Here is a 15,520-nt window from a genome sequence, read left to right as displayed (position 1 = left end):
TGTAGCATGGAGCCAAAGGAAAGCAGAAGGCATGATGATAGGAAGAAGATCATGGTTGTCTCTAATCCCTACAATAAAGCAAAAGGCTAGTCCAGTACGGGTCCATTTCATCAGAATATTGAGCGTTTGTCTCCCCCTTTTTTCTCTACTTTTTCTAGAGGGCGAACCTAACTCTAATCAGGAAAGAAGGACGCTCAGGGGCGCCACTGCTCGTTATTTGCTTATATAGTTATATCTAATCAACTCATTTGCACTGTTCTTTTACCTTATCTTCAATTCTAAGAATTCATTGAAAATATATGCACTTTCATCAGATTGTAGATAGTAAACATTTGATAATCACTTGATGGAAAAGTTATTATCATATGTAAAAGTATTTTAAAATCCACCTTATAACGTCTTTATGATTAAAAGCGGGTCATTAGAAAATAGTATCTTATATATGTTGATTTTTATTTAACCCGTCGTGTTTACAGGGAAGGAGTAAATGCAATACGTGATATCTTGTATTAAATTTTTTTATAAAAAAAAGTTTTTAACATTTTGATTATTGGAATAAGATATATATATAAAAGAAATCATATTTTATTGAATGGAGAATAAATATCTATTTCCAATCAAATAAAATATAATAAGATAATATATTTAATAAGATATATTTTGTTTATATTTGATTTATTAAATAAATTAAAAAATAAAATGGAATATGATTTATTTTTCAATATTTAAAATAAAAACTATGTTGCATTTTAATGTTTTCTATTTAAAAGATATGCAATTTATTTTACTTTTAACAATATTCATGACTAAAATATTTAAATTTTTATTCAATATATAAAAATAATTTACATGTATATATATAACACATACATTATTATTATTTTATAAATATTATTTTAGTTCCTTTTTTTAACTACAAATTTAATTTTTTTAATAAAAAATATTCTAAAAAATAAGTAATATAAATAATTAAAAACAAATAAATAAATTTATGATAAAAGGGATATAAAAAAATGATGGATATCATATCTCATCATATATTAGACTTAATATAAAATAAGATAAATGATTCATTACTAACAAAACATAAAATAACATGTTATAACCGGTTACTCTATTTCATATTATTTATAATTAACAAAACATGATCATAATAAATTGTCCTGATATTTATTAGGTAAAAAATAGATAATGTAATAAAAATAAAAAGCTACGAGGTAAATAAATTATCTTATTTTGTTATTAACAAAAGTAACTGAGGGGATATATTATGTTATTTTATTTCTTATTTTATCTCATGTTATAAAGCATTAATAAAATTATATTTATTTAATAAAAAATAAAAAATATAATAGAATATATATATTAAAAATAAATAAATAAACTTACCCGACTTAAAACCCATCAAACCCATCAAGGACATCTCCTGCCTTAGGATTACCCACATTGAACACAATTATGATGTCTCTGCTCAAATCATTGCAAACCTATCAAATTCATATTTATGAGTAGTAAAGGCACATGTCCTTTTGTATATCTAGGCTACCAAACAAAACCCGGAAAAATGATCCCCGGAAGGTTTCGAGTCCCATGTCCCATGCATGAATGTTGAGTCAATGAATGATATTATAGTGTATTTGTTTTTGCTTTTAAAAATTGACTGAAGGATTGGAACTGTAGGAGTGCGTTGTACCTAAAACCATAATAAAAGAAATAAAAAAGAAAAGCCAATGATATCTAATTTAACCAAAGTTTGCGTGTAGGTCCAAATCCACAATCATGACTTCTGGTGTCTTATATTAAAATGGGAAGAAATGGCACCACAAGACATGTGAGAGAATCCTACAAAGATCTACTCCATTCCTTACGGTCATCAATATTTTAAAATTAATACCAAAATCATACAATTTTCTAATATTTCTTTTTTTTTTTTAGAAAAAAAAAAGGGTTGAGGGGGACCAAATTCCACCTTTAGATGCTCACTTAGTATCCTATGATGCATAACCAAATATGAAAGATAAATAGTCAAAAGTTTTAATCATAGAACATGAGGGTTGATGGTAACCACTACCCACCACTACATCTAATTCAATGTTAACCAAACCCTTTAAGAATTAGCAAACGTAGGAAACGTGAAAAGCCGGCATAAAACCCCCTTTAGATCTGGGAAACAACTCATCCTCGTCAGGTGGCATCCAACGTAACCAGACTCAATATAAGAAGAAGACGGCAGCAATCATTTGCTTTTATGGCAAATTCGGGGTCAATACTTACCAATGAATTTAAACACGAAATCAAAGGTGACATAGCCATTCACAATGTCAAAATTTTGTTGTGTTCATTGCTACTCACTTAGTCCACAATTATGAGGCCTAAATTTACCCATGCTTGAAAGAGATGTAAGCTTAATAATGAAATGAAAACAATGCAGCTGCGATATTTTCCTTTCTTCCTTTATTTATTTATTTTTTTACTTAAATTTGAAAACAAATGGATAAAAAGAAATCTGTATTTAATATAAAGTCGGAAAAACACTTTTAGCTTATAAAACAAATTTAAAAATACTTTAAAATTTTTTTTAAATCACAAGTGATATTGAAATTATACTAAAAATACTTCCACTAAAAACATTTTAATCATAGTATTGTGTAAGCAAAAACATAGCCAAATTTGAAGGAAAGTTGAAAGTTTATCTGAAACAAGAAAGAAGAAAGAATAAGGAGGATACCATAGATTGTTATCAAATTTGCGGTTTGCCACCACTGAATTAAAAGGAAACATCCATTATACAAATACCGCATGCTATAACAGACCTCCAGTCCCGAGCGGGCCACCACCATCAGGTCTGGCCACGCCAGGGGAACCTAATCACCAACACTCCCAACAATTCCACTTCCAGAATCTCCTATCTCCGTCACACCTCACCACTCAGCACCACCTCTCCTAAGCAAAAGAATCCCAATGCAACGAAAAACAAGACAACTGAAAGCCCTAGTCATCCAGAATATAATATCCTTCTAGGAGACAAATGCATCCCCATCCCCATATTTCAAAGTTACCATCTTTCGTCTCTACCCACTAAAGTTTTCTTCTTTTCGTCTTTTTCTGTTCTGGTATGCATTTTTAGAAGCTAAGAATTCAGGAGGAACTGGATCAAAGAAAGCTGTTAGACTTGAAGAACCACTAAGACTAGAATAACTGGATCAAAGAAAGCTGTTAAGACTTGAAGAACCACTAAAAGTGGATCCAGCATTTCTTAATATGGTAAATCTTAACTAAAAGGAGAAGGCATCAGAGCAAAGAAATGTATATGGCACTTTTGGACAGCCAAGTATCCATAACAAACTTTGACACAGAATCTGATCTTAAATGCATGAAAAATACAGAAAAAGGGAAATTTCTAAAGAATATGTGAGCTAAATCAGTTAGGATACTGCAGCAAGAATGGGTGCAAGATCGGAGGAGGTGATTTGGGCGTAATGGGTCTGAGCTAGCAGACTGGAAAACAAGTGGGCTGTTGAGATCACCCAGCCATCAATCATGGTTATTGTCAAAACTGTTCAGGACAAAGAAGGATGAGACAGAGCTCCTATAGCAGAATCTAAGGTCCCTTGTCTGCTTTTAACTGATTGAATGAATAGGACGGGCTGCATAATAATGCAATGGGTTCCTTGGCAATCTCAACAAAAAATGCTCATGAGAGTTTTGTAACTCAATCATTTGAGGGTTCAGCAACAAACAAAAAAAAAATGCACTCAACTCAAGGTTGACATGGACAGCTACACAAGAATGACATGCCATTAACTGAAATTCACAAATCACAGTAACCCAATATAAGGTCATTAAAGAAAGTGCAAACTTTCTAGGATGAGGAAATTTTCCAACAAAGCTTTCTTGCAAAACAGCACTTTTGCAAATTTTTTATTTCAATTTCACCAACGCTTGCCTTGGGTACCTAAATTCGATGCAGGTTACAACCAAGACACTCCATGATCCACACACTAATTGTTCCAGTTAATCAACTAGTAGAACCAGTGGAATACTGGCAACTCTAAGAAATAGGAAATATATAAGCAAATTAGAGGTTGTTTGTTGCTTTAAACATGGACAGAAAACCAAAGTTCAAAGTACTTGTCAAAGCATCCCAAGTTCTAGTGTCAAGGCAAACAAATTAATGGGATTTGATTCACATGAATATCGGATCGGGCTTTGACCATCTCATTTGAAAACAAATTGGCGTCCAGTAAAAATGTGACAAACCTTTTACAATATTTGATATCACAACCCTGGGGACTGTTCTAAGAGCCATCATTTGGGTTACTTATTCCCAAGACTTAAAAGTGGCACTGTTGTACCTCGACAATTCCTCCCCCAACATACAATTTTGTGATCGAGCCCATGAACCCTAACTCTGATACCAACTAATACTACTTTTGATATTTTCTGCCAAAGCATGCTTTCTAACAAAAGTAATTAGTGGTGTTGGTGTACTGACCCCCCACAAGAACTCATTACACATCAACATCATAAAAAATCCCATACTTGCTACATTAAAAACAGAACAAGTTCACAATCAGTTAGCAAGATCAAATGCTACTGAAAATTGCAAAGTTTCAACTAGGCATCATGACTAATCAAGACACTAAAACCTCAGCAACAAATCCACTAGAACCTAATGCAACAAAATGCAAATTATAAAATATCCGAACGCCATCAATGGTGTTATGAACTTTCTGTTAAATTTTTCCATAGCAAAGTAAAAATGCATTAAAATGGCGTGTAAAAAAAAGTAGGAATGCACTCCAAGCATATAGGGAGTATAAAATAAGTGCTAAAAGAATTGAACTTTAAGTTACTGGCATCACCTATTACCCATTATATACAATTCTATTCAATGACAAAGGCAATAAAAGTTCATAGTGACACCTCTCATAATACATAAGTTGGTAACAAAATGAGCCACACACTGAATGTGGCATTCCAATTTTAGTTGAGACAGCACCATGTGATGCATGAAGGTGTTTATGCTCATCAAATGGCAAAGGGGAAAAACAATTACACACTTTAATTAAATGGTTTCCGTTTTGATTTGAGATGAAAGGTTCAAAACTTTGTGCTTAAGTATGTCCACTGCACAACTTGGGAAAACTACAGTGCATCCAATACAAGCATCCTGCCAGACATTCCAACCTCTAAATTATTTGACTCTGGAATACATGTCCAGGGAAGGTATATGGCAATCTAAGAATTTGTCTACGCATCATATATTTGAACAATAAAGAAAACATCAGATAAGCAAGAATGCAATACAAACATGGCTTTTCTATATGGCATTTTCCTTATTGCAATGCCATCCTTATGGGTCTCTACCAAACAAAATAGTAAGTTAAGATTCAGAGAGGCATCCAGTCTTTAAGGGAGAGTAAAGCTGCTTGAGATTAAGTCAACATGGAAGAGATCTTTAACGACATTGTGCTATAAGAGGAGATTCCAAAACTCCAAAGACTTTGTTTGGTTGGTTGGATGTAGCATGGGATAGGATAAAAGAGATATCATATACGATATCCTATCCCATGTTTGGTTGATGATGAAATAGGATAAATTATCACATCACGTATCATATCTCATCTTCAATCAAACATGAGATAGGATAAGTGGTAGAATATATTATTCCACCTTTTTTAACATCCCAAAAGGGATATAATAATCTCAAATTGAGATATGTGACATAAATATCCCATGGATCATAAATTTACACATGTTATCAATTTTCTTCATTTTTTTTTTCAATTTTCTATATTACTCATTTTGTAACATAAATAATTTTGATTCAAAAAAGTTAAGTTAGAAGTCAAAAGAAAAAAGAATTGAAAAAATGTATTAAATGGATTGTAAAATAATACTAATATATGTATTATTCAATATACAAAAGTTATTTTCTATATTTAACAATAGAATACATATTTTTATTTATAAATTTTAAATTTTAAATTTTTAGCCATAAATATGGTTTTTACTCCATTTTTAATTCCTTTTACAAATCAAATATAAGCAAGACATAACATATCGCATTGGAAACAATATTCTAGGCTATATATATCTTATTAAGTAGGATATGATATCTCAAGACATACATATCCTATACGGCCAACCAAATGTAACCAAAAGGTATTTTTGAAAGAGACCATTAGAACCTTAAGTAGGCAATCTAGCAAAGGATGGAACTTGAAAAAAGCAGACTTGGGCAATGCTGTTTGCAGGCTTTGGGCAGACTGTTTAGATGAAAGACCTGCAAAAATGGCAATCATAGAATCCATATAGATAGTGGAACTCGGTATTGAAGATAAAGGATCTGAATAAATCCTATGTACAAGCAGAGCTCTACCATGCTTCCAATAGGCTGAAGGGATAGGCACTGGTTTCAGCAAGATTAGGAATGCAAACTGCCTCAACAAGCCCCCATTCCAGTTGACAAGTCAAGAACCCTGAGTCATCCAACATGCATTGCTAGAGTTTCTATAAGTGCTTGACAACAAGGACCAAACAAATTAAAAGCTCTCTGAACCTTGCTCCAGACTAAGGTTTGCATGGGCATTTTTTTCCCAGGCATACCATTCGCCAGGGTCTAGCTTAACGCAAGATCCAGCCTGAGCTGAGTTGTGACAACTTCATAGGCAGTCATGTTCCTTACATTTAGGTGCCATAGCAATAGGCAGTGGTGAGTATGCTTCATTTATGGGAAATCAAATACATCATAAGAATCAGAGATCACTTGTAAACAGCAGAACGATATGGTTCTACTACTCCAGGGCTACCAAAAGTCAACCCCTCTCATATCAAACACAGCTCTTACATAAACTACGTAGAATGCTGCATCCATATACAAATGTTTCAATCATCATAAATTCATCTATGCTTTTTTCCCAGATATATAAGAGACATATCCCAATCAACAATTGGTGTGTTCTTCCATATCTGACATTTTTATCATGCTACCCATATCCGCCTGTTTCCCACATTAATTTGGACACTTACAAAATATCCGATTATAATTACTTCAAAATGTGGAAAAAGCAAGCAATCTTCTATAAGATTTATTTGAAAGTCATAGATTTATTCATAATTTTAATCCCCTAAGGCACTTCAACAAGTAGGTACAAACTTATCTTAACATAAAAATACAAATCTATTTGCAAATAAACAAGCATATAGAGGCATTCCCATATCTAAACTTCAAGAGTCATCATGTTCAACACCATATGTCATCTCGAAACATGAGGTTTGTGTCTGTCCAAATCATAGCATTTTGGTGCATCAATTTAGAACATCATATACAAACAAGTGTTGTCTTCAACAATCAATACTATTAATTTTTTATGCCTTATGGTACCTTACAAAATTAACAAAATAGTAATAAAAATTCAAAGTGTTAAATATTATACTCTACATCATAACAAACATCATATTTTTTAGAGAAATTCATTGTGTGCATATTCTAATCTTCCAAACATCTAAAAATAAAAATAAAAAACAAAATAAGAGAATGAACATCCTATAGAAGCTTTAGGCGTCATCATCACAGTCATCATTGAAATTAAAATTGCTATCACTTCCATCCAAACTAGATTGATAGCCCTCCATCTCATTATCACTATGATTGATGATAAAATATTTCATCTTAAACTTTGTTTAATTTAATGTTAGATTGAATTAAATTACAATCTAAGTATGTTTAATCTTTAACTTATGATTACCTCTATGCCTAACTCCTTATCTCAAGGCGCCAGCCTAGGTGTTGCCCTTTTGAAGTCGCCTTACTTCGGTCTTCAAGAGGCGAATTTTATCTGCCCCCATCTAGCCTGATGGCCTAGGCAAGGTGATGATTGCCTTTGATAACATTGGAAAATATAGAAGTTTGATTAATTTTCTAAATTTCTATACTAACAATTGCGTGACTAGGAAAAAGACTTATAAAAAATACCATAAACCAATATATAAAATATATTTCTTCAATTACTCCTCTCTTACCATAATTTTTCTTTAGAACCATACACTTTTCTTTTATTATAGCATGTTGAATATAATGTATTTATAGTATATAACCTTTCCTTGTTAATATAGGATACATGTATGGTAGTTAGGACTCCTAGCCTTGTATATATATATATATTTCTCAATTGTAAGTAGATTATTACATTAATGAGAATTAAGGTTTTTCTTCTTTCTCTCTCTCTCAACATGGTATCAGAGCCAAGGAAGAAAACCTAATTCTTTCTTGTTTCCCGTGTCATCAACTCCGGGAAACCTTCCGGTGACCGTGTTTCATTCCGGTCACCTTCCCCATCTTCCAATACTTTCCGGTCATTCGGATCGTCGACAGAAACTACTCACCGCCGGCGAACTTTTCCGGCGAATTTTCCGGCGAGCTTTTCCGGCGACTTTTCCGGCGACGTATTTTTCCGACACCGACTATACCAGAAGGAGCGCCTGGAGGAGATCTACAACTTTTGTGAAGGCACCGGCACCAAAATCCCATCCACGCGCCGTCCACGCGCAAATTTCCGGCCGGCGACTGAATCTCACGCGCCGGCGCGTGAGGCCTTTTCCGGCGACGCGCCTCCTCCTCCAGCTTCGCCTGACGCCGACCAGCCTCCCTACCTCCCTGGTTCTCCCATCCGAGCCCTGCACATACCTCTTTTGGGGATTTTTGTCTCCGTCGGCCCTCCAAACAGCCTTTCCGGCGAAGCTCCGACTACTTTTTCTCCACTCCAACCCCTGCACGTGCCTTGGGAAGTGTTCTTCTACCTTTCTGGTGGTACCACGCCGCGATCTGAGGCCGTCTCCCTTTTTCGGTGGTGCCACGCCGCAATCTGAAGCCGTATTAGGGCTCTCTTCGATCCAAACATACTTCATTCTTCAGATAAGTAGATATGACTACTAAAAATTCCATTTTTTCCGCTGTTATATCTGGATCTCCTATGATTACTTCGGAGAAATTGGTTGGCAGTGACAATTATCTTTCTTGGTCTGCGTCTGTTGAACTTTGGTTTATGGGTCAAGGATATGAGGATCACTTGATTACACAGGAGGCAGATATCCCTGAGGTTGACCGCGTACAGTGGAGGAAGATAGATGCACAGTTATGTAGTGTATTATGGCAATCGGTTGATCCCAAGATTCTTCTTCATCTTCGGGCCTACAAAACTTGTTTTAAATTTTGGACTCAGGCCAAAGGATTATATACGAATGATATCCAGCGTCTTTATAAGGTGGCTTCTGCAATTGTCCATCTCAGCCAACAGGACTTGGATCTATCTACTTATATTGGCCAGATTGCCTCTCTTAAGGAGGAGTTCTTGACTGTGATGCCTCTTACTCCTGATGTTGGGGCTCAACAAACACAGCTTGACAAGTTCTTCATGGTTCTTACTCTTATTGGCCTCCGTCCGGATCTTGAGCCTGTCCGCGATCAGATTCTTGGTAGTTCATCAGTTCCGTCCTTGGATGATGTGTTTGCTCGCCTCCTCCGTATCTCCTCCACTCAGACTTTGCCATTTGATAGCACTTCAGATTCTTCTGTGTTAGTTTCTCAAACTAACTCTCGAGGAGGCCGTAGTGGTACCCGAGGTAGAGGTCAACGTCCTCATTGCACCTATTGCAATAAACTTGGCCACACTCGCGATCGTTGCTATCAGTTACATGGACGACCTCCTCGCACTGCCCATGTGGCCCAGTCCTCTGATTCTCCGCTGCCTCAAGCTCCGAGCTCTTCCGCATCTCAGGCTTCTGTTGCCTCTGTTGCCCAGCCTGGTAATGCCTCTGCCTGCCTTACCCACACATCTTCTCTTGGACCCTGGATTCTAGATTCTGGAGCTTCTGATCACTTATCTGGTAATAAGGATCTTTTCTCCTCTATTACTACTACCTCTGCTTTACCTAATGTTACCTTAGCTAATGGTTCTCAAACTGTGGCTAAAGGTATTGGTTTGGCCCTTCCTCTGCCTTCTCTACCTCTCACTTCTGTCCTTTATACTCCTGAATGTCCTTTTAATCTTATTTCCATCAGCAAAATCACTCGTACTCTTAATTGCTCTATTACCTTTTCTGATAAATTTGTGACCTTGCAGGACCGGAGTACGGGGAAGACGATTGGCATAGGACGTGAGTCTCAAGGCCTCTATCACCTCACCTCGGATTCATCTCCTGCAGTTTGCATTTCCACTGATGCTCCTCTCCTCATTCACAATCGTCTGGGCCACCCTAGTCTCTCCAAGTTCCAGAAGATGGTCCCTCGTTTTTCCACTTTATCGTCGCTTCCGTGTGAGTCATGTCAGCTTGGGAAACATACTCGTGTCTCGTTCCCAAAGCGTTTGAATAATCGGGCAAAGTCTCCTTTTGAGCTTGTCCACACTGATGTTTGGGGTCCTTGTCGGACTGCGTCTACTTTAGGATTTCAGTATTTTGTCACTTTCATTGATGATTATTCTCGATGTACTTGGTTATTTTTAATGAAAAATCGAGCTGAGTTATTCTCTATTTTCCAGAAATTTTATGCTGAAATCCAAACCCAGTTCAATGTTTCTATTCGTGTGTTACGCAGTGACAATGCCAGGGAATATTTTTCAGCCCCATTTACTTCGTTTATGTCTCATCATGGGATTCTTCATCAGTCTTCTTGTGCTCATACTCCTCAACAAAATGGGGTAGCTGAACGCAAGAATCGACATCTTGTTGAGACAGCTCGTACTCTTCTCCTCCATAGCAATGTTCCTTTTCGTTTTTGGGGGGACGCTGTTCTTACCGCTTGTTATTTGATTAATCGTATGCCCTCCTCTGTCTTACATGATCAGATTCCTCACTCCCTTCTCTTCCCTGACCAACCACTTTATTTCCTTCCTCCTCGTGTCTTTGGTTGTACTTGCTTTGTTCATATTCTCACTCCTGGACAGGACAAGCTTTCCGCCAAAGCCATGAAGTGTCTCTTCTTGGGATACTCTAGACTTCAGAAGGGTTATCGTTGTTATTCCCTTGAGACTCATCGATACTTTATCTCCGCTGATGTCACCTTCTTTGAGGACTCACCATTCTTTTCCACCACTTCTGAGTCTCTTCCTGTTTCTGAAGTCTTGCCTATTCCCATTGTCTCCCCACCTGATGCTATGCCTCCTCGGCCACTTCAGGTTTATCATCGTCGCCCTCGTGTCGTTGCTCCTCTCCCTTTTGCTGAGGCACCTGCTGACTCACTTCCTATCCCTTCGGCTTCACCTACCCCGGCTCTGCCTTCTCCTAATGACTTACCCATTGCTGTTCGGAAAGGTACTCGCTCTACTCGTAATCCTCATCCTCTTTACAATTTTTTGAGTTATCATCGATTATCTTCACCCTATTTTGCTTTTGTTTCTGCTATATCCTCTGTTTCTCTTCCAAAGAGCACCCATGAAGCTCTTTCCCATCCAGGCTGGCGACAGGCAATGGTGGATGAAATGGCTGCTCTGCACTCTAATGGCACTTGGGATCTTGTTGTTTTACCCTCGGGTAAATCTACCGTTGGTTGTCGTTGGGTTTACGCAGTTAAGGTTGGTCCTGATGGTCAGGTTGATCGCCTTAAGGCCCGCTTAGTTGCTAAAGGCTATACTCAGGTTTATGGTTCTGATTATGGTGACACATTCTCTCCGGTTGCCAAGATTGCTTCTGTTCGTCTGCTTCTCTCCATGGCTGCCATGTGTTCTTGGCCTCTTTATCAATTGGATATTAAAAATGCCTTCCTTCATGGTGATCTTGCCGAGGAAGTTTATATGGAGCAACCTCCTGGTTTTGTTGCTCAGGGGGAGTCTGGTTTAGTATGCAGGTTACGCCGTTCTCTATATGGCTTGAAACAATCTCCTCGAGCATGGTTTAGCCGTTTTAGTTCTGTTGTTCAAGAGTTTGGCATGCTTCGCAGTACAGCAGACCATTCAGTTTTCTATCATCATAACTCTTTGGGGCAGTGTATTTATCTGGTTGTTTATGTGGACGACATCGTCATTACAGGCAGTGATCAGGATGGTATTCAGAAACTAAAGCAACACCTTTTTACCCACTTTCAGACCAAAGACTTGGGGAAACTCAAGTATTTCTTGGGAATTGAGATAGCTCAATCCAGTTCTGCTGTGGTCCTTTCCCAAAGGAAGTATGCTTTAGACATCCTGGAAGAAACTGGTATGTTAGACTGTAAACCGGTAGACACACCTATGGATCCGAATGTCAAACTTGTACCAGGACAGGGGGAGCCTTTAGGAGACCCCGGGAGATATCGACGGCTCGTAGGTAAATTGAACTATCTCACCATTACTCGTCCAGACATTTCTTTTCCTGTGAGTGTTGTTAGTCAATTCCTACAGTCACCATGTGATAGCCATTGGGATGCTGTAATCCGCATTCTTCGATATATCAAAAGTACACCAGGCCAAGGTGTGTTGTACGAGAACAGAGGTCATACTCAGGTTGTTGGTTACACAGATGCAGATTGGGCTGGCTCACCCACAGATAGACGTTCCACTTCAGGGTACTGTGTTTTTATTGGAGGTAATCTAATATCTTGGAAGAGTAAGAAACAAGATGTAGTGGCCAGATCTAGCGCTGAAGCCGAGTATCGAGCTATGGCTTTGGCAACATGTGAACTCATATGGTTGAGACATCTTCTTCTAGAGTTGAGATTTGGAAAGGATGAACAGATGAAACTCATATGTGATAACCAGGCCGCATTACATATTGCATCCAATCCAGTCTTTCATGAAAGGACCAAACATATTGAAGTTGACTGTCATTTCATTAGAGAGAAGATCGCATCAGGATGTGTTGCTACAAGTTTTGTTAATTCAAATGATCAACTAGCTGACATCTTCACTAAATCTCTCAGAGGTCCTAGGATTAAATATATTTGTAACAAGCTTGGTGCATATGACGTATATGCTCCAGCTTGAGGGGGAGTGTTGAATATAATGTATTTATAGTATATAACCTTTCCTTGTTAATATAGGATACATGTATGGTAGTTAGGACTCCTAGCCTTGTATATATATATATATTTCTCAATTGTAAGTAGATTATTACATTAATGAGAATTAAGGTTTTTCTTCTTTCTCTCTCTCTCAACATAGCATATCCATAATCTAATATCTACGTGAGAACTTGACCCATGTAAACCATGCCAACAAACAGAAAAAAATAATTTCAAAATCCTTGACAATCCAAAAAGCTTTGGACGACATGTTAGAGGAGCCTCCTGTCCAAAACAGTAGAAGAAACCCGATCATTTTAAAATAGTTACCATGTACTTTGCCGCTTTAAATGACTTCTACCCATAATACTCAGATAATAATCATAGAACCATTAAATTGTCCAAGCCTCTAAAGTTATTCTTCATGATTAACTTAATTGCCTATGGTTTAAAAACAAACGACAACAGGAAACATAGACAAGTACAAGATGAAAATAAAAGGGGAAAAAAGAACCTCACTATTTGTTAACCACCACTTACATTCCTCAACCACTTCTTTCAGCTCTTGGAACCCGATCTCTGATTCTCTGCCATTTGTGAAAAAACCCTCGTTGCAATCATATTATCATCAAAATACCGGGCATAAGGGTGCCCCTTCGGAACCAGCCTCCTATACTTTTGAAACTGTTTCTCTGCCTCATCTTTCTTCCTCAACAAAGTATATATAATCCCCTGACATAGATATGGACGGAAATCCCTAGGCTCCTCCTTCACAAGCTCCTGATAAACCTTCAATGCATCATTGTATTTCCCCTCAATTACCCTAATTTGAGCCACCAAAAGCTTAAAATCCCTCAAATCCTCCTTCTTCTTCTCTTTCTTGCACCTCTCCATTGCCGCCTCAATTCTCTTCAGAACCTGATTCAATTCATCGCCAGAATCGGATTGTGAAACCGCCATTACTAGACCATGATAAGCTTCCACGGTAAGAGGGTTTGCAGAGAGTATCTCTTCGAACCCTAATTTTGCCAATTCAGACTCTCCAGAGTAGCTATAGAGATGGGCTTTCAACAATGGCCATTCCTTGTCGTCGGGTTCAAGTTGAATCAAACGTTCAATAACATCTACCGCTTCTTGAAGCTTTCGATTCTTGATCTTGACTTCCATGAGGGACTTGAGCCCTTCGACGTCATCTGGGTGAGACTCGACGTACTCTTCGACTGTCTTTTCTTTCTCTTCATCCGAAACGCTGTCCATCGTGGATTGTTTGAAAGGCTCCACCGTTGCAGCCGGTGCGGCGATGACAGGTTTAACGTTGAATCGCGCGAAGAAGACGGCAGCGGCGGCTATGGCGATGCAGGAGGCTTTGAAGAAGTGGGGTAATAGGGTTTCGAAGAATGGGGATTTAGGATTTTGGTGGTCTTGAGTAGGCGAGTGACGCGAAAATGATGAAGGGGAGGAGGATGCTCTGATGAAGAGTGATTTGGAGGTTGAAGATGAAGAAGAAGTTCTGAAAGAAAATGAAGAAATTGGTCTAGAAAATGAAGGGCGGTGGTCATAGAGAGAGAGGTGGAGTGGCTGTTGGCGCTGGTGGAGCTTAGCAAGAGACTCCATGTTTCAGTAGAGGGAGAGAACGAGAGGAGAATTCTTAAACCCTGATGATGATAGAAGGCGACGACAGTGGGGGAAAAGGGGAAGTTCAAAAACCCCGAGAATCAGCGGTTTGAGCGGTCCGGTCGGCTTGAACCGGTGGGTCTTAGCACTGCTCGTATGTTCTGGAAATTGTGTGTTGTGTAGACGGTCCGGTTTATATTTTAAATTTGGAAACTTATTCCAGCCAAAATAGCTCACATTTTAACCTTTTATTTTCTTTTTAATGATAAATTACAATTATTACTATATCATTTATTTCAGTCGTGGATTAATGGATTATATTTAATTTTAATTTATATTTTTACTGTTTATCTTAAAAAGTGTTTTCTTTAGTCTAATAAATTATTTTTATTTATTTATTTTTAAAAATAATAATATATTTTTTTATTATTTATCTTTAACTTGTAAAAGGATGATATTTTCATAATAAATAGGTTTACATCAAATCATGATTTATCCTTCTTATTTTTTTGTTTTTAAAAATCAAAATAATAATAAATTTTATTTAAAAAGTAGAATCTCTAGTAAAAAAAGATATAGATTTACCGTATATTATTAAAAATTATTTTCAAAAATTTTAAATTTTAAATTTAATTTTTTAAATAATTTTTAAAATCATTACTTTTTTAGCATAAGATTATAAGAATTTTTATATTTTATATCAAATTTATTACTATTTTCTAACTTTAAAAATTAAGAAAAAATAAATGTATCGTAGCCACACATAGTATTCGATTTGATATATATACATATATTTTTTTAATTAATTGATTAAAATGAATAAAATAATTTTTATATTTATGATTTTAACCTCTTTTATATATTTTCTCCAACAATAATCAATTTTTAATATAATTGATCTTAATTATTTCAAATATTTATATATAT

General features: G+C 36.7%; 1 protein-coding gene across 1 annotated transcript; it reads right to left on the bottom strand.

The window, feature by feature from the left end:
• Positions 1-13,316: 13,316 nt before the first annotated feature.
• Positions 13,317-14,662, bottom strand: LOC117919569 (protein SLOW GREEN 1, chloroplastic-like). Its single transcript, XM_034836747.1, has one exon. It carries the CDS (start codon positions 14,591-14,593, stop codon positions 13,538-13,540), a length of 1,056 nt encoding a protein of 351 aa, XP_034692638.1. The 5' UTR covers positions 14,594-14,662; the 3' UTR covers positions 13,317-13,537.
• Positions 14,663-15,520: the final 858 nt, after the last annotated feature.

Source organism: Vitis riparia, chromosome 8 (assembly GCF_004353265.1).
Source record: "Vitis riparia cultivar Riparia Gloire de Montpellier isolate 1030 chromosome 8, EGFV_Vit.rip_1.0, whole genome shotgun sequence".
Classification (NCBI taxonomy): domain Eukaryota; kingdom Viridiplantae; phylum Streptophyta; class Magnoliopsida; order Vitales; family Vitaceae; genus Vitis; species Vitis riparia.
Note: the sequence above shows the minus strand (reverse complement) of the source record. Positions and strands in the feature narration are given on the sequence as shown.